The following is a 19,910-nucleotide window of genomic DNA, read 5'->3' on the forward strand; positions in this document are numbered from 1 at the left end:
TTTGATGAATTTTAATGAATTTGCATTATTCATTTAAATTCATCAAAGTTCATGATTTCTCAAGGATATGCCTTTCATGAATTCTGATGAATTTTAATGAATTTTTGCTGTGCATAAAAGTCCATGAATAATTCATAATCACAAACTTCATGCAGAGTCATGCATTTTTATGAATTTATTAATTATTCATAAAAGTTCATGAAGAATGCATGAAAGCAGGTTGATGAATATTCATGAATAAGTATTCATGAATTTCAAACTGTCTGTATTCATGAATGTTCATGAATTGTTCATGACTATTCATGATTTCATGAATACCCTCTCGCAGGGGAAGGAATGTGTGCTTTTTACTTTTTAATTCATTCAACAAATACATTTCATCGGTCGTTTCTGTTCTGTTGCCTGCTAGCCTTATCAGCGGGATTTCACTAAGAGGCGAGCTTGACGCCATATTGTTTTGGTTAGAAACGGGGCGTGGCTTAAGTGCGATGGGAGGAGCTTAACATGATTGATCATGATTCTATCGCAGATAGAACATTCTCTGTATCCGATCAAAACATGCATTGCAAATGAATCGTGTTATAATATCATAATAAGATTTAGTTGCATTAGGAGTGTATGAATTATGGCCATTATCATCTCCTCCTCCTCCCCTTTTTAGACATGCGAAGACTTAAATGAATTGCAAGCAGCTGTTCTGCAGTCCAGAAAGGTCAATGCAGCAGAAAACATTGCAGTTGTGGTTTTCTCCCCTGAATCAACAGACGGCAACACTGACACTGAACTACTTGAGGCTCTTGATGGGAAGTTCGATGCCCTGAGGGACAAACTTTTGGCTGAGGCCCTCATGAAACAGGTATGTGGGGTGAAGTAAACCGGCTAGTCATGCCAGGTTCATAGACTATCTATACCAGTTTTATTGTATTCTAACATTACACAAATGTACCAATATTTCAGGAATTAAGTTCATTTACCAGTTGTAAGATGTATACTTTTTATTTCTGTTTTGTTGTTACAAATGAATTTTGGTACAATTTGTATATTTCTGACATTGAAAAAGTGAATTTCAAGTATGTAAAGTTCTTTTCAATCTGAAGTTAATCTGAACTTTGAAAGATAAATTTGTATATTCATGGAACTCCTTAAATGATTTTTTATATTTACTCATTTTGACCTCTTTTGTTTTTACTCATTCTAGATGATGTCAGAATTAAACTTTAAAATGTATTTAAACAGTTTTGTAACTTTCCCGTTTTTACCATGTTTTCAGCTTGGGGAGGCTGAGTGGAAGTTACTGTCTGAGAAAGAAAGACAAAAGAAACTCATGGAACTCAAACTTAAGGAAAGACAACTCAGGCGAGATGGGAAATTTGATGAGTTGGCAAGATTACTGGGTAAGAATTCAATTTTCAATGGGTCCCGGTAAAATAAAAATAGAATATTAAAATATTGCATTCTTCAATCTTCATGAATCAATGGAAAAATATTACTATTGGATACCATCTGTATATTATCCCTTAACAAAATTGTTTTAACTGCATTAAGTCAACAAGTAGAAAACAAAATGTGAAATGAACACCATATGATAAAAGTACTGGTTTGCCTCAGAGCTGAAAATCAAGTTCATGTACATTTTCAAAGTTTTATGGAATGTAAAGTATGAAGACTAGTGGTGATATGTGTGTTGTGTCTGGAAGGTGATGCATTTGAAGACCAGGAGCTGCTAAAGAAGCTGATGGGGGAGTCCAAGGAGGACCAGGAGAGGAAGCTGAAAGAGCGACTGGAGAAGAGGAGGCAGAGGAAAGCACAAGGTAGGGAGTCATACATCAACATACTGAAAATGGGTTGGAATTGGTTGTACATGTTCTACAACATACCACCATTTTCCAAGTGAAATTTTGTCATTTTGAAGAGATTTGGCAATATGTTTAGGAAATTCAATACAGAAATTGGTAATAAAAAGGAAAAGAGGACATTGATCTAATGGCAGTAAGTGAAGTGGCAAATCAAATGAGGGCGTTATATCAAGGTTTGATACTTTGACATATTCATGAGAAATGATTTTCAATTCTTCAATATGTCAGTCTAATCATTTTGGCCTTTATAATTAATTTGTTATAAGAGGAATGAATAAATGTAAATTTTCTGTTGATTTGACCTTAAACCTTTAGGTATGTCGGAAGAGGAATGTGACCGACTGGAACAACAGGATATAGAGAAGGATGAAGCAGAGGAGAGGAAACGTCGACGTAACATCCTGGGGGACCTACAGCATGCCTATGAACATGTTAGTACATTATTCTACCTTGGATAGTTCAGGGACATGTGTACAGACTGCATCCGTTTCACTTTATGGCCAATCTTACATTGTTTCTGTATGAAGTCAAAATTTAAAGAATTTGAATGATATGAAGCTGGACTAGGCATTGCATTGGTTGACATTCAATGATATGAAGCTGGACTAGGCATTGCATTGGTTGATATTCAATGATATGAAGTTGGACTTTGCATTGCATTGGTTGACATTCAATGATATGAAGTTGGACTAGGCATTGGTTGACATTCAATGATATGAAGCTGGACTAGGCATTGGTTGACATTCAATGATATGAAGCTGGACTAGGCATTGCATTGGTTGACATTCAATGATATGAAGCTGGACTAGGCATTGCAATGGTTGACATTCAATGATATGAAGCTGGACTAGGCATTGGTTGACATTCAATGATATGAAGCTGGACTAGGCATTGGTTGACATTCAATGATATGAAGCTGGACTAGGCATTGGTTGACATTCAATGATATGAAGCTGGACTAGGCATTGGTTGACATTCAGTGATATGAAGCTGGACTAGGCATTGCATTGGTTGACATTCAATGAAATGAAGCTGGACTAGGCATTGCAATGGTTGACATTGAATGATATGAAGCTGGACTAGGCATTGGGTGACATTCAATGATATGAAGCTGGACTATGCATTGGTTGACATTCAATGAAATGAAGCTGGACTAGGCATTGCAATGGTTGACATTAAATGATATGAAGCTGGACTAGGCATTGCATTGGTTGACAGTCAATGATATGAAGCTGGACTAGGCAGTGGTTGACATTCAATGATATGAAGCTGGGCTAGGCATTGGTTGACATTCAATGATGTGAAGTTGGACTAGGCATTGGTTGACATTCAATGATATGAAGCTGGACTAGGCATTGCATTGGTTGACATTCAATGCAATTGTTTCAAATTTGATGACAATATTAAATTTTCAATATGACTTTCATAATTATTATTATTGGCTTATGTGTAAAAATTTGTACTGATTTCAACATGATACTAATACACTTTCCAATTGTTTGTGTCGCCTGCAGCGCAAGGCAACATATAGGTACGTTGTATTACTTTGTTGGCATCAGCGGTTGCGTCGTCCGAAAAAAGGTTTCCGTGCGATAACTTGAGTTCCCTAATTGGGTTGATTGAACTCAAACTTCGTACACATATTGCATATCAATATAGCTCAAACAAGTTTGCATTTCAGAAGGTTACGTGCATTTTTACCCCTTTTATTGCTAAATAAGGGCATTGTGTAGTAAATGCAAGAACTTTTTTTTATTCTTTAATCAATTCCTTTCAAATTTTGTACAGTAGAAGCAATAATGTTCAACATATATTTGAGGGTTTTCTGTCGAGTATCAAGTTGTCTTACTAAATGTGCTGAGCAGGCAACACATGCAATCCCGTGGAACTCTTGTTTTACATTTTAATACAAATGTTTATACACTGGGCTGAAAAATATTTTGAATAAGAAACTCACCAAAAGATAGCAAAATACTTGTCCAGTCTCCTTATTCTGAAAGGAGACTCACAATCTTTACCAAAATTTCCAACTTTTGGAATCCAGAATTTTATAAATACAGTATTGTTTTTTTTGCCCAAATTAAGTTAACTCATTGCATTGTACAGCTTAAATTGTGGTATATCATGTAAATGAACTTAATAGCATGTCAAATAGGAGTTACTGTAAGTACTTTTCAGTCAATTTTATGTTTTGACCTGCTGTTTCTTCCCCTTTGAAGTTTGATGACTTTGGATCATTTTGTCATATGTTATGTACACAGGAGAAGGATGAGTTACTGAGACGGCTTCGAGAAGGAGAAGACAAACTGTCACAGGAGAAAGAACGTCAGCTACAGCTTATGAAACTAAAGCGTGACGAACGCAGGGCTCGCCAGGAGGACAAGTTTGACTCGGCTGCTCTCGTCATCGGCATGGCAAAGGAGAGGGAAGAAAAGTTAGTTGACACTTTTTTCATAATAATAGAAGGTTAAAAAATATACATAAATGCTCTTTACAACATAACAAAAAGGACAAACATCAATTCCACTGTATCCTGACATTATACATTTATCATGACACTGTATAATTAAAATATATGACACGTTCATGTCAATGTATTATAACACTATATTATTGTGCTATTTTATGACAATGTATGGTCAGGTCAGAGATAAATGTTTTGTTTTAACTTTGATCTCCATTTTAATTGACATCTAACAATGTCACTATAATATTTGCACTTATTTGTTAAATCACAATACAAGCGGCCATTTAATGTCTGGGGAATCATATTTACGTCAGGTATTGTTTCACTATAAACTGAAAATTAATTTGATTTCATAGGTTTATTGTGCTGAATATGTGTCAGTCATCTGCCTATTATCATTGTTTCAAATCATTTCTTTATTCTCCACAGGATGAAAGAGGATTTGGAGGAAGAGAGGAAGCGACAGATGAGACTTGCAAAAGAGAGACTGGAGGCAGCACGTCGTAGGAAAGCAGCCGGCCAGACAGAGGATGATGACACGGAGTCAGAGATCAACATTGACACAGAGGACAGGATAGTGTTACGTGAGGCAGTAACTATCGCAGTAGACAAACGCCATCAGAAGGAGAGACAACTCCTTATCCAGGTAGCATAATACTACATCCCTCCTACAGGACAAACTCAAGCTGGCAATGTATCGATATGCAGTCAAACGAATAGAATATTCCTTATTAATCAAAGTTGAAATACATACTAGTGATCAGCTGCCATGTGTCAACAAATGAATATTCAAAACAAAGTGTGTATTGGCAAAGTTTCATTGTAGCTTATCAGAATATTCTGGCGCAGTAGATTATTGCACAGTAAAACTGGTGTTATATCTGCAAATATTTGCTTGAAAACACATACTGCAGTTTTACCTAATTCTTAGAATTTTTAATTGAAATTGAAGTTTTGTTTTGAATTTTGTATTAAAATTGATTTAATAATGAACCTCTTTATCTTATGAATGAATGTAAATGTGTGTTGTTCTAATTAATTCCATTTATCTTTTGATGATTTAACTGGAACCATTAGTGTTTGAAGTATTTAAATTATGTTGATGATTTAACTGGAACCAATAGTGTTTGAAGTATTTAAATTATGTTGATGATTAAACTGCACTTTTTGAGTCATTACATCAATCTGCTGACATTACAGATCCTGGATGAGAGCTCTGACAGCCCTTTGAGGGTGAAGATACGCGACATGTCTGAGGAACAACGAAAGGACAAGCTAGCGGAGCTCCAGGAACTTCGGAAGCTTTGGAGGGATGGGGACTTAAAAGACCAGGAGGAACAATTAGAAATATTCAGGGTCTGCATATCATTCAAATACACTGATCCATGTTAATTGATTTCCATTATTGTAATTGAACTATTGTATTCAAAATTTATAACAAATTTAAGTGGAGGATCTTTAACAAAAAGATCATGTGCAAATGACTGGTTACATTTGCATATCCCATTTGAAACGGTTCAGGTGGGGCAGAAATATTCCATGATAAACAAACGCACTTGGACCGAACTACAGACAAAGCTAAAAAAATGCACAGTTTCAGAGAATAAATAACAATATATCAAGAGTAGTATGTCCTTTTTTCAAACGTCCACTAAAGTATATTAGGCATCTAAAAACCTTTGTTTGGATTGTTCTTATTTTATAAAGAAATAATGCAAACAAGCAATAGACAGCATTTTAGTTTCGGTCAGGCACGTCTGGACTATATACACATGCCGAATATTCCTGAGGTCAGCCTCGGTTCAGATTTGAGCCAGTCATTTTCTTTCAGGTTAAACGGTTGCAACTGGTTGAACCTGATACGCAAAAGGGGCCTATAACCTAACCCAACTCAAATTACCTGAATAGGAATAATTGTAGAAAAACTCTTGAATTTAACATGATAAATTATGTAACACATTAACCTTACTGAAAATGTATTGTGTTACATTTAAAACTTACATAGATTTCACTATTATTGATAAGAAGTATGTCCGGCATATCCTGTATTGAGAAGCAGTCATAAGTTATTCTCCATGTTAACAATAAGCTCACTGAGGTTTCTACTTTTCAACTTGTAGGAAGCAGCTTGTATTGAGCTGGAAAGCTTGATGGAAAAGATGAGGTCAGAAGGTCATGACCTTACTGAAGATGACGTTAAAGTTCACATTTTATCTGATCTCCAGCAACAACAAGACAGCGAGAGTCGTCTGCTCTTGGCAGATATTCAAAACAAGGTAAAGAGTAAATTGACCCTTAGACTTTCCTTCTCAACAATTGTATACAGTTATCGACCATTCTTACTATAAAAAAATGTTAAGTTTTACATTTGACTGTTGAAAGCATTTTTATTGGATAATTTGTATACATGTCACTACATGTATGCAAACACCAAAGGAGCTTGCTTCAGTTTCTATTATGTATGATTTATAAAACCTGTATTAAGATTTATACATTTTAGCAGGTATCAGTTTGTAAATTATTATTTTTCTACATCTATTAGGATCCAAAGACCTTACAACAAATTGTCCAGGTACAGAGGATGCTACAAGAGAAGGGTTGGCATGACAACGTAGCTTTCGTACTTCTGGGTAAATCTCAGAAAGAGGCTGATGATCAGACTGAGTCTGATGAAGACCCAGACAAACAACTGGTTGATGCCCTGGAGCAGAAGTATGATGCACTGAGGGAAAAACTACTTGAGGCTGTAAGACATTTTATTACAACTTTTCTATCTCTTATAATATTTAATAGAAAGAATGTCCATTTATATGAAGATAATCAGCTCCAGGCCTGGTCAAACACTTTGGATGTTTTGATAGCTTTGTAATTCCAGAAAAGAGCTATACATGAAGAATTCTTCAGTTTTTGTTGTGTAAACAGGAATTTTGTGGGTTGATCAAAACAATTTGAATAGAAAATTGGAATGAATTATTGGAACTTGCCAGATGTGGTGGTTTGGATGTTGGATAGTATAAAAATTATAATTGTGACTCGCATTATCAATAGACAATTGCCATCATGATTATTTCAAGGATAAGGTGCTATTAAACTTAACTACATCCAAGCTTCCTTTAATGGGTTAGTGGTACTGGTGTGGTGATTAGAGCTACTGGTATGGTATTGGCAAGAAGATTAGTGCGGTAGTTCATGAATTTGAGTCACAGACAGGGCACGAGTCATTTCAGTATTGAACTGCTTTCAGTTGGCTTTTGTAGTCACTACAGATGCCAACTGGAAATGTTACATTCCATGAAGCACACTACATGCTGAATTTGTCATATCCATAACAGCTATCTTCCAGAGAGGTTTAGTGGTATCCAACCTTACTATTGTGACTTCATATAATGTTGTTGTCAGTAAACTAGACTAAAGCAGTCATAGCTGATACAAATGCCATCTGTCAATGCCATATAGTTGTAAATATACATATTTGTCTTACAGATTTGTCTTACATTATACATCTAAAAGTAAAAGGACTAAAATAGACAGTAAGCTTGGTTTCAAAGTTCATCATCAGGACTTCACTTTGATACACATGCAGAAGTTACCTACCAGTACTTATGTACAGAATGATGTATCAATTGAAATACAAGAATATTTAAACACTTAGTACTGAATAGACAATTTGTCTACAAGATGTCTTGAATCATTTTTAAGGCTCTGATCAAAGAGATAGGTGAGGATGAATGGAACAAGCTGAGCGATAAGGACAAACAGAAAAAACTGGTAGAGCTGAAGCTGAGAGAGAGAAAACTACGAGAGGATGGCAATCTAACTGAGGCCAACCAACTCTACGGAGATCTCACAGAAAATAACGAAAGTAGGTCTATTTCTACTGTGATTGGTGTGTTTTATCATTACATGTACTACTTTATAATATTTCAGCTATTTTCATGTACCTAAACATGAGCTTAGTTTTCTTTTTCTCCCTAAGGGGAAGTCATTCATGATAAGCTAGCCTATATTGATTTATTTTCATCATTGCACAGTAGTGTAAATTTCCAACATTTTGTGTAATGTTATTCACATGTAATTTCAAACATACACTTTGAATTATCGATTTTTGCATGTTCATCAAAGGTCAAGGCCATTGTTACTGAAAAAAGAATTTTACAGAAAGAGAACCTATCACACAGGATCAAGGTCACTGTAATTGACAAAAACAATTTCTTAAATCTACTCCAAACTACAGAACAAATAATCACACGAAGCTCAGACTTGAAATGTGTGTTTTCCTAAAAAAGTTGAAGAAAATATTTTGTTTCAGTGGGGTTGGTCAAAGGTCAAGGTCACTGTGTCTTAGAATAGAATGTCCAGAACCTAGCTTTGAGGTAACAAGTTTCAACTATGAAGGCAAAAGCAATTGTTTCACAAGCAAAAGTTTCTTTATAAACATCATTGATGTATCAATAAAATAGGTTTTTGTCTTGCCACCACGAGGTAGCTGAAGTGAGACTAAGGTGTTGCTGTTCAGGTGACGGCAGGGGCGGCATCAACATTAAGTTTTTTTGTCTAAGTTAGTTTTAATGAAAGTAGAAGTGTTATACCAACCAAACTTAGACCATAGATGCCCCGATGCATCTGACCATAGATGCCCCGATGCATCTTAGGTAGTACATCTCACCCATGCATCAAATGTTGAATGCAGCCTACCTTTCATGGTCCATTGACTTTGTCAGCATCTCCATCAACATTAAGTGTTTGTGTTTAAGGTAGTTTCTCTGAAACTATAAGTGATAGACCAACCAAACTTGACATGTGCAATGATGGTCAAAGCGGGGCACAGGCAAGACATAACAATCTGAATGGCTTGTTTTGAGGGGATATGCTTTCCTTGGCATAGTTGCCATGTAATGGATGGTATACATGTTTCTTTACAGTTCTGAATGCCCTTCTTGTGGAGGATGACAGGGATGAAGAACAGAAGATGAAAGACATGATGGAAAGAAAAGAGGAACTGAGGAAGGAAAGAGAGGAACAGGGGCTTTCAACAGATGATGACACACTGAACCAGATGGTGAAAGATGAAGAAGAGGAAAAGAAAAAGCAGCGAAGAAGGGTATTATACACAGCTTAATTATAGTGTTGGAGGGTATTGGGATAGAAAGAGATTATTGTTAATTTTTTTATCAACATTTTTTTCAATGACTCCATATTTTTGGAAGATTCCAAATTTAATTCATTGACATACATAAATACTATCAAATTAACTCCATTAGTCAGGAATTAGCACATGAAGAAACAATTAACAAGCTTTCCTAAAAGATGTCAGTAAGCATTCTCAGCAAAACTTACCCAAGCTTTTGTAAAAAGATATCAGTAGGCCCTCCTTAACAATTCCAACAAAATTTCTGAGGAAAACATAAACAAACTTTCTTTAGGCTTTTAGTAAAAAAAAATGTAAAGCTTTCTCAAGAAATACTCCAAATAAAGGATCTATACTGTGTACCTGTTTTCAGTGTTAGGTGTAATTGCTCTTGTAGAATGTCCTAGAGAACCTGCAGACAATGTTTGAGGATGAGAAGGATGCCCTGATGAGGTCGCTGAGAAATCAACAGGACAGAATTGCCCAGGAGAGGGAGAGGCAGCTGGCCGTCGCCAAGTTACGGAGGGATAAAAATCGTATGAAACAGGAAGAGAAACTGGATTCTGTAGCACTGATCTTCTCAATGGCACACGAGGCAGAGGAAAAACAGAGACAGAAGTGAGAATGACAGTCAATTGAGTTTGTGAACAACTTAATTACGAAAAATTTGAATTAACAAAAGTTCAATAACATATATATATTCGTTTTTCAAATGACCCATAATAAATATTTGTGAGATGTTTGAACTATTGAATAAATCACATCCCAGATTAGTGAAAATTTGTACTTTTGAACAGTATCTGATAAAATATAAAGGTGTTCCTAATATGTTATAAACCATGGATATAAACCTATAAATTAAATTTGATGATAAGCCTTTCTCCACTAACTAGCAGATTACCATGCAGTATTAAAACAGATTTATTCTAAATATGACATTTGCTTGTTATCCCCAGTATTGAGGCAGACAGGCAGAGGATGAGAGCTCTTGCCAAGGAGAGGTTAGAGGCGAGGAAGAGGAAGAAGTTAGACAAGAAGGACAACGAGAACTTAGAGGACAGGCTGAAGGCTGATGATGAGGCTGCGGGAATACAGGAGCTGACACAGCATGCCAAGGACCAGAATGGTAAGTAATACAGATAGATAGATAGGATAAAATGCTCTTATAGCAAGGGGTGTAGTAAAGGGAAGTTCCATCCAAGGGGTTATCACATTGGGTAAATCCCAAGGCTTACCAAGGGTTATGTCCCAATATGGACATCCTCAGTGTTAATTATTATTTATGAAGGAATTCGTTCCCCACCTCATCCACCACTCCAAACTGAATTTGTCATTTAAATTTAAGCAACTTAAAACTAGTGCTAATTTGTTACTTAACAGTATGAATGGGAGCTACATACATGTATATAAGTTTTATAGAGATTCACCTATCAGTACAAGGGTCAGACATGGTGCCATAATGTAATAGAACTTATGATTATGCAGGTACATGAAAGTTACTGTTTGAATAGTGTAATTTTTACAGATGACAATGAATCTGGGTTTTTTCACTTCATAACTATGATCATAGTGTTATTCTAAGGTAGTACTGTATGATGTTCACCATGAAGTTAACTATTCATGATATACTACATCTTTTTAACAGTGGTTGCAGGTTTAGCAAAGAGAACAGGTGATTTTGTGTGGATATTTAACCTAATCATTGATATATTCAACATGATTTCACCATTCTAAATACATTGAAGGAGTGTTGGGCTCTGTCATCAAACCATTAAATTCAATGACACTGTGTTTTTTTGCACGAGATTTAACCTATGTGAAAAAATGTATTGAAAAAAATGCATGATTTTATACTTGCTTGTGTCAAATTATGACTGTATTTCATAACTTGTTTGTGTTAATGTTAGTGTGTAATACCAAATCATCCTAATTATGTAATGATTCATGAAACATCAATGACAAAAGCATGAGATAATATACACAGATACTAACAAGAATGATAAAATTACTATCCATTATAGTCATATTTTTTTTTTTTAATTTCTAAAGTACAAAATTAGATCAAAAGATTGCCACCATATTGTAACTAGGATTTAATTCAGCATTTTTATGTGTTGATTATTTGAAAGAAACATATATGCCTTCAGTAATATTTGATGTCATAAGTTTTCTTTGTGTTCAAATTAAATATTCCAGGGATTTATCCAGCTTTCAAAAAATAAGGCATCTTATTGAAAATGGGAGAAACTCTCCTGGCCTGGACCATGTTTTTACCTTAATTTGTCTGCTCTGACACACAGATGGCAGTGCAACCCAGGGAGCTATCTTGGATTTCATGGACAAGAGACAAAGTGAGGAGAGAGACTTGCTGATGGAGCTCTTTACATCAGCTAAAAATGATACTAAAGCGTGCCAGCAGGTTTCTAAGATGTCTCCTGAGGTACGTAGAATTGTTTATGTCCATCTACCAAAATGAAAGGTAAGACAAAAAAATGAATTTCAGTTTTTGAATTTTTGTAAACCCAGACCAAAGTTGAGAAGAGAGGGAAACGATACAATGTTACTAGTTCATCATAACTGTGTCATCACTTTTTGGTATTTTTGGTAGGATTTGAAAATGGACCTTTCAAAACTGGAACAGGAGCGCACCAAATGGCGAGAGAAATCTCAGCAGGTTGCCCTGGGATTCGATGAGAGTGTGGTAAACAAAGCTGTTTGGGACAAGTACTACAAACAGGTGGCTGAGAGTCGACGGGATCAGACACGTATCCTCACACAAGCCATGGTACAGAGACTGGAATGTAAGTTACATGTGTAAGCATATGGTTCAGATCCCTACCCTGTATCCATATATACAATTGCTGGGCATGAAAAGATGAATACATTCATGCCAAATTTGCTTCTTTGTTCTGTGTATTGCCTTTAACTTCAAGGCTGAAAGTTGACATAAGAAGATATTGGTGTACCTATTCTGTAACAAAACTTTCAAAAGCTTTAAAACTGTATAACTGTTTCAGTGGAGGAGCGTAACCTGAAGGCTAACAGACCAGATATGACTGATGCAGAAGTGAAGGAGGAACTCAGTGTTTCCTTGCTGGCAGATCTGCAGGAGAAACAGGCTACAGAGATCAAGGCCATTCAGTCGCTCATGCAGAAACAGGTACAATTATTGATCAGAGATATCCAAGTGGATTTAGCTTAAATATTTTTGCTAATTGTGTTAACTATATACAGACACACTAGACATCTGTATATTGGGAATTGTTTCCCTCTGTAATGAGGGCAATTTTATAATGAAAGCAAATAATAGTACACAGCATACCTTATATAGCAATTACATGTAAAATTAACACTAGGCAAATGTGGAATTCTCAGGTGGTCGGCGAAAGTTTATCTGGGTGAAAATTAATGTACAGTATTTTATTACAAAATTGCCACCAAGAAAAATTAAACATAACAAACATTTCGAGAAGTCAGAAAGCAATTTCATTGTTTCATCATATGAAACAAGTATTAGATTAACCCAGCTAAAACTATGGATGCTGGGTTTGTATTAGTACTGGGAAATATAAAACATTTTTTGAGTGAAAATATGGATGACGTATCATCATTATGGCATTTGGGTGGTCGGGTGGTGGCACAGTGGATAACACACTCACCTTTCACTAAGACAGCTAGGGTTTTGATTCCGCCGTTCGGGTGTGAAAAGGTATGGGGTCACCTACCTGACCACATGGGTTTTCTCCTGGTACTCCATTTCCCCCCACATAAAGACTCACCCCCCACCCCCCCGGCCCCTCCAACTCCAACCCAACCCAACANCCAACACCCTCAACCCCAACCCATCCACCCTTGTGCTAACATCTGAACCAACAAGAGCGATTAAAAGTCACTGAACAACATTCATGTTATATAACTTTGTATTTGCTGTCTCGAGAACATTATTTTAACATTTTGTGTCAACGCCCCAGGACTCAAATGGCCTTCAGCGCCTAAAGCGACTTCAGCGGACATCCAGACGAGAGGGATGGTATGACAGTTTGACAGCCACTTTGTTCCAGATGTCTGGAGTGGATGGCGATGAGGCCGCACTTGCCACATTTGACAAGATGAAAGCAGATATGGAGCAAGAGCTTGAGAAAGAGAAGGAGGCCTTCATTGAAAATGGTAAAAACATAATTCAGATGTTAATACTTGAAAAATGAAGTTTTATATGCAGAGATATATAGTCAAGAGTTGTACTTGCATACGAGTCAGCTTGTAATGAATTTGACTAGAATGAATGGAAACAAGCTTTACCAAGGAACAGATTCAGACTCTTTACAAATGATTTTTGTCTAATTTCTAATAGATTTTATCCTCTTAACCTAAACTAGATCAGACGTATGTTCCTTGTCTATATCAATTGGAAGATAATATGTTCCCTTTGCCTTTCAGCCAAGAAGAAGGGCAGTGACATTGATATAGATGCCGCTTTGAAGGAACTAGAGAGACAGCAGGAGGCCAAGAGAAGGGTAACATTTAAAAAAATCCCTTTCGTTTTCAAAACTTTTTCAAATTTTTCGCAGTGTTTATGCTAGATAAAAAAGGAATTTATTATGGAATCAAGAATTATTTGATTTGGAAAAGACCATTTTGTTAAGAAATCATTCCCTTTAATTATTCCAAATTTTGTCTGGTGAGGGAGACTGTTATTGTTATGTTTAATTAATTGGTAGACTGTTTACAAGGGAATTTTAATGTCAGATTTATTTGCACAGTTTTGACATTAAGATATATGCAACAACAAATTGAACATTTTTTAGCAAAGAATTACTAAATGACCAAATATATTGATATTGCATGATTTTTAATTTTCCCGCAGCATTGCAAAAAATCAGACTCTGCATGAAATTAAACCATATACAGTGTTGAATTTTTTTATCAGAAAAAAAAAGTTTATTTGGAAATAAACAGTATATAGCACATTTAAGCCAGGTATGAAGAAATTGTTTTGGGTTAACAGGCAATGAACGAGTCGTTGAGCCAACAACAGAAATCCCTGAGAGACAAGATTACTGCCAGGAAACTCCAGGCCATGAACAAGGAGGGAGAAGAAATAGCAGCAGCTCAAATCATTCTCCTAGCACAGGACCAGGAGAAGGCGGAGGTTGAGAGGATTAAATCAGCTAAGGGGAAGCAAAGCAGCCTGGTATGTATCACTTGTTGTCTGAATGAATATTCATCAGATCATTTAACCACCATGAATATTCATTTGATTCCTCACAGGGTGAAAATCTAAATACAAACTTGATGAATGTTCGTTGAAATATTAACTCTTGATACATGTTTTATAAAAGAAAAATTATGTTCTGAAAGGAGGCGTTCTAATTAATTATGTTTGTCACATTTGCAACACTGAACACAGCCGAGGTTTCACTTTTTGACAATGTTTACAACTTATGTGAACGCTGCAAATGATTTCTGTTATTCAGAATCTTGACATTTAAAATCATGATATAAAAATACACACCTCAATCATGAAAATAATGTTCATTGTTATTGGAATTTTTTACATGTGTGAAATGTTGAACAGCTGCCAAGGAGATTTTATCTATACCATTTTAAGCATAATTTCTTTAACCTACAGCTGCAACATAGATTGGAGGCAAGACGTTTGGAGAGGAAGAGAAAGGCAGAGGAGGCCAAGGAAGAGGAGCGACCCCCATCTACCCCATCCAGTACTACCTCCTCACGACCAACCACGGTCGACTCCAGAGTTGTAAGTCCTGGACCCTCCACTCATTATGATCAACTCCAAAGATGCAAGTCCTGAACCTAAGGCTAAAGTTCTCCAGTAGCCTCCATAAAGTGTCAGTGCTAGGCCTAGACCCAAGACCCTGCCAGTAGCCTCCATAAAGTGTCAGTTCTAGGCCTAGACCCATGACCCTGCCAGTGGACTCCATAAAGTGTCAGTTCTAGGCCTAGACCCATGACCCTGCCAGTAGCCTCCATAAAGTGTCAGTGCTAGGCCTAGACCCATGACCCTCCCAGTAGCCTCCATAAAGTGTCAGTTCTAGGCCTAGACCCATGACCCTCCCAGTGGACTCCATAGATATCAAACTTAGAACCATGACTCAACACTGTTAACTTCGTAGTAGACTGGCCCCCGTCTCTAGAATATTTATTTATTTAGAAAAAAAATTAACTCTAATAATTTTGATCACTTGGATGTCTGATTCTTAGTTCTAAACTAAGGGGAGATTAGCTATAGCAGTAAAATGCAGTTGAGAAATTCTTCATAAAAACTGGTAGCCAGTCTAACCCCGTAGATATAGGTCCAAGACCCACAACACATTTCAGTTGAGTCCATAATCTATAGGCATATGATCTAACCCCACTTCCCATGACCAACAATTGACTCCATAGGCATCAAGTCCTAAGTTCTAGAACCATGACCCGCTGCAGTAGATTAAAAATGTTAAATCCCTAATCCTAGACCCTGACTCCACAAAGACCGTCAGCCACAATCTACAAAACCATCATAAATGTTTTAAGAGGTGGGGTATAAACTCATTGTGTTGCAAAACTTTGACAAGTTCTCTATCTATTTTTAATTAAATTCCATTATTTTAGAATGACGTTTGACATAATTTCGAAAGATACAAAAATCATGATTAAAATTATTACTTCAGCACACCATTTAAATTTGTATAATATAAAAGATTGAGACATCTATTTATCTGTTAACTTAACAGATGCCGCCTCCATTCCGGATGACAAGGGAGAAAACTGTGGTAGATGTCAATGTAACGGATGAAGAGAAGAACGCTGTTGTCTCCAAACTTGTACGGGAGCAGACAAGTCTTCACAAAAAGATCACAGACACTCAGAAACAACAGGAGGAAATGGTAAACAGACTCTCCCAGAAGTTATTTTGTCACAATTCTAACATCTAGGCTAGATTGTCAAATGTAATTCTGGAGGTGAACTATTCATTACATGAAAAACTGTTTTCAAATAGAAAAAAATAAATTATAATGTGATATAATAATCATGTACCTTTGGGAATTATCGATTTGAGAAGAGGTTTCAAAAAATATGATATGAAACTACAGTAAAACTTATTTACTGCTAACATGCCTATTTATAATACTGTGCCACAAATATGTCTATTTGGAATTCTTTATTAGAAAATTAAATTTTATCCAGTTGTAGGAAAAGTCTTGTGAACATCACACTTAAATTTTTGCCATGTTACAATGTCCCAAATTCTTAGGTTCTGTAGGGATCCAACTACAAGTTATCTTGATTTTATCTTTTATCAATATTTTTTTTCATTTTCTCCTTTTTTATCAAGAACATTATTGATTGCTTGAATTTTTCGTTTGTTATCAGCTACAAAGACGTCTTGAACTCAGGAAAGGAAAGCGCCAAGAAGAAGCTCAGCAGTTGTTTGAAATTGGTGAAAGAAATAAAACAACGTACCAGAAGAGTAAAGAGGTCAGTACAACACTACTCATGAGTAGGGGTTTCTACAGAGATAAAAATAATGACATTAAACCATTTCTCATTGATATATAAGGTTTTAGTGACATCTGGAGTCTGGGTGCTAATGTTCAATAAACAATGTAAAACATTTAATTGAAACACACAATGCATAGTCCTACAATGATACATATTGGTCACACTTGCCTTTCACCAAGGCAGGTGGGGTTTGACTCCCTGGTCAGATATGAAATTGTATTGGGTCACTTGCCAGACAGACCCCATGGGTATTCTCCAGGTACTTTGGTTTCCTCCCACTTTAAGACCCCCTATGTGCCTTCATTTAGGCCAATGACTGTGATTTATAAAAGTTGATATCAATTAATTCATAATTGCTGTAAAATAAACTCAATTTTATAATTAAAATGATACACGTTAGTAAATTGAAATTCCAGCAAATTCGTTTGTACAATATTAATTCTGTGGGAAGTGCTAAGCAAGTTGTAACAAGAATTATTGTTGAAATATCTCTATCTCTGAAAATCTTGACATCTTAACTGTCACATTATGAAAAAAGTGTTACAGGAAATATTTCTTGTACTGAAATCTATCAAATTTTTAAACAGAATTTTTGTTTGTACCTGTAAAAAGTGCAAAACTAATGGGATGTGTGAGGTTATCTCCCCTTGTCAAATTTAAACGTGATTTACATTTTTCCATCCCTGTGATTTTATTATTCCACTACACAGCTGTAGGGTATACAGAATTTGAGAGTTATCATCAGATTATCTCCCATTACCAAGTTTTCTTCCTAAAAAAGGACATGTTTCATCCATATTAGCTATTAAGAATAATCTTATCCAGAACTCTGAAAAAATATATAAAAATTTTTTTTTACAATTTGCTTCTGGTAAGATGCAATTTCACTGACATATTTTCAATAAACACACTTTGAACAAGGACAAAAAAAACTTTTGTAAATATTTAATATTAAGAAAGAAAAAAAAAAAGCAGATTTAAATGCTTCAATGTGCCTTCAATTTTATTTTCCTACTTTAGGAAGGTTGCGATTCCTAAAATTTCCTGGAAAAACTTTGCCTCAAGTGATTTAGAAGTGTTTGTACTTTTCTCTTCAGGATGAGAAAAGTCGTCAAATGGAGCTGCTGAAGCAGAGGGTACAGGCACGTAGGGGTCGGTCTCGCAGTCCCAACCCCATCGCTGAGTCACCGGTAAGTAGAGGGCAGGGGAGATAGTACATCAAACTAGTTTGTACTTAATAGACTCTCTCTACTAGGATCAAGACATTGATTTCTGTGAAAATTGTCAAATCTGTAATAATCTGTAATAATTGTAAAATGTGATCGCTGTGAAAATATGTATACATTCATTCCATCTGTAATCATGTCAAATGCTGACACATTATTAAGTTAAAAATCGTATCCCTTTGTATATTTTGTAAATTAATACTGTAATTTGTCTTTGAATGCATTGACTTTCTAGCTATGCCTTTTTTCAAATATATATCATAGACTTAAGAATTACGTACAAGTATTCTAGGGTATATAGCTAGGCTGTATTCTCTCTTGCTTCACCTGTATCTAAAACTGAAAAACTACAGCTTTGAAAGTACTGTTCTGATCGGTCAATACTAACAGTGATATCTTCACTATATCACGTGATGATATGATTTTATCAAACTGATAATTCCTGACACTGCACAGGTAAAAGTTTAATAAATACTGATATTATAGCATTTTGCAGACATGTACAAGACTAAACTAGTGTATTACCAAAGTATGGCATACCATTGCTACTTATATAAGTAGATCCCAGTAACATGTTTATATTGCTATGTTATGGTCTGCTGCAGGATGAATGGTAAGTGTCTATGTTTGGGGCCTCTGGTGGTGTACATGCATGGGTCTGAATCCCTTTGGTATCATACAGGTGTTGTTGCTGCTCTAGATCTCCTTTGCCTGTTGTTGCAAAACATTGTACAGACCATTTTATAGTTCGGAATGCCTTATATCCTATACATGACTTTATTACCATAGTCTCTCTGATTTATCCTCAAAGATGGCTTTGAAAATGTTGGTGGCAGGAATGTAACAGGTTAAATTTTATAACTAAAGTCTGTTATAAATTATATAATACTTTCTCTGTACAAGGGAATATCAGTGGCAGTGTAATTCTTGCAATTTAAAACTGTTGTAAAATGCTTTGTTTACAAAGAAAAGGACGTCATACAATGCCAAAATTGCAAATTCTTATCAAAAATCAAAACTAAATGGTATTTTTTGTTCTCCCCAATTAAATATTATAAACAATGTCAATTCTTATAATTGTTAAATATATGATTTCGAATACAAAGCTCTAAAAAGTATGTCGTGAAACTGAAAGATTATTTTCGTTAGTTTTCATAGAAATGACAACTGATTTGAAAAACAAGACAATTGCTAATTAAGTAGTAATAAAGGTGATATATCATTATAGATAGGGGGTAAACATGTCCCTGAGCATCATATGGACATAACTGTAGACCTCTTTATGGTAAGTGTAAAAGAGTTTGAAACTACCAAGGTAACAATAACTTATACAGAATTGTAAACATACTTTATAACACACAACTTATATATAATGATAAACTTACACAGGTAACACACAACTTACATATAATGACAAACTTACACAGGTAACACACAACTTATATATATTGATAAACTTACACAGGTAACACTCAACTTATATATATTGATAAACTTACACAGGTAACACACAACTTATATGTATTGATAAACTTACACAGGTAACACACAACTTATATATAATGATAAACTTAAACAGGTAACGCACAACTTACATATAATGATAAACTTACACAGGTAACACAACAATATATAATGATGAACTTACACATGTAACACACAACTTATATATAATTATTAACTTACACAGGTAACACACAACTTATATATAATGATGAACTTACACA

The 19,910-nt window shown here is 35.5% G+C and overlaps 1 protein-coding gene across 4 annotated transcripts in view; it reads left to right on the plus strand.

Annotated features, from left to right (window-relative positions):
• LOC110443856 overlaps positions 1-19,910 on the plus strand; it is an 86,789-nt gene that overhangs the window by 40,693 nt on the left and 26,186 nt on the right. For 2 of the 4 annotated variants that reach the window (XM_021488287.1, XM_021488288.1), the window contains exons 25-49: positions 662-856; positions 1,271-1,394; positions 1,698-1,811; positions 2,172-2,287; positions 4,118-4,290; positions 4,753-4,969; positions 5,524-5,679; positions 6,444-6,599; positions 6,866-7,069; positions 8,023-8,185; positions 9,246-9,424; positions 9,849-10,069; positions 10,408-10,577; positions 11,097-11,123; positions 11,752-11,891; positions 12,060-12,252; positions 12,469-12,611; positions 13,423-13,618; positions 13,889-13,965; positions 14,457-14,642; positions 15,081-15,212; positions 16,189-16,341; positions 16,829-16,933; positions 18,055-18,147; positions 18,789-18,796. In XM_021488287.1, coding sequence (XP_021343962.1) covers positions 662-856; positions 1,271-1,394; positions 1,698-1,811; positions 2,172-2,287; positions 4,118-4,290; positions 4,753-4,969; positions 5,524-5,679; positions 6,444-6,599; positions 6,866-7,069; positions 8,023-8,185; positions 9,246-9,424; positions 9,849-10,069; positions 10,408-10,577; positions 11,097-11,123; positions 11,752-11,891; positions 12,060-12,252; positions 12,469-12,611; positions 13,423-13,618; positions 13,889-13,965; positions 14,457-14,642; positions 15,081-15,212; positions 16,189-16,341; positions 16,829-16,933; positions 18,055-18,147; positions 18,789-18,796 — 3,641 coding nt within the window. The remainder of the gene's footprint in view (positions 1-661; positions 857-1,270; positions 1,395-1,697; positions 1,812-2,171; positions 2,288-4,117; positions 4,291-4,752; positions 4,970-5,523; positions 5,680-6,443; positions 6,600-6,865; positions 7,070-8,022; positions 8,186-9,245; positions 9,425-9,848; positions 10,070-10,407; positions 10,578-11,096; positions 11,124-11,751; positions 11,892-12,059; positions 12,253-12,468; positions 12,612-13,422; positions 13,619-13,888; positions 13,966-14,456; positions 14,643-15,080; positions 15,213-16,188; positions 16,342-16,828; positions 16,934-18,054; positions 18,148-18,788; positions 18,797-19,910) is intronic. The other 2 variants (XM_021488286.1, XM_021488285.1) reach the window with 1 other exon arrangement.

Source organism: Mizuhopecten yessoensis, unplaced genomic scaffold (genome assembly GCF_002113885.1).
Source record: "Mizuhopecten yessoensis strain PY_sf001 unplaced genomic scaffold, ASM211388v2 scaffold716361, whole genome shotgun sequence".
Lineage (NCBI taxonomy): Eukaryota > Metazoa > Mollusca > Bivalvia > Pectinida > Pectinidae > Mizuhopecten > Mizuhopecten yessoensis.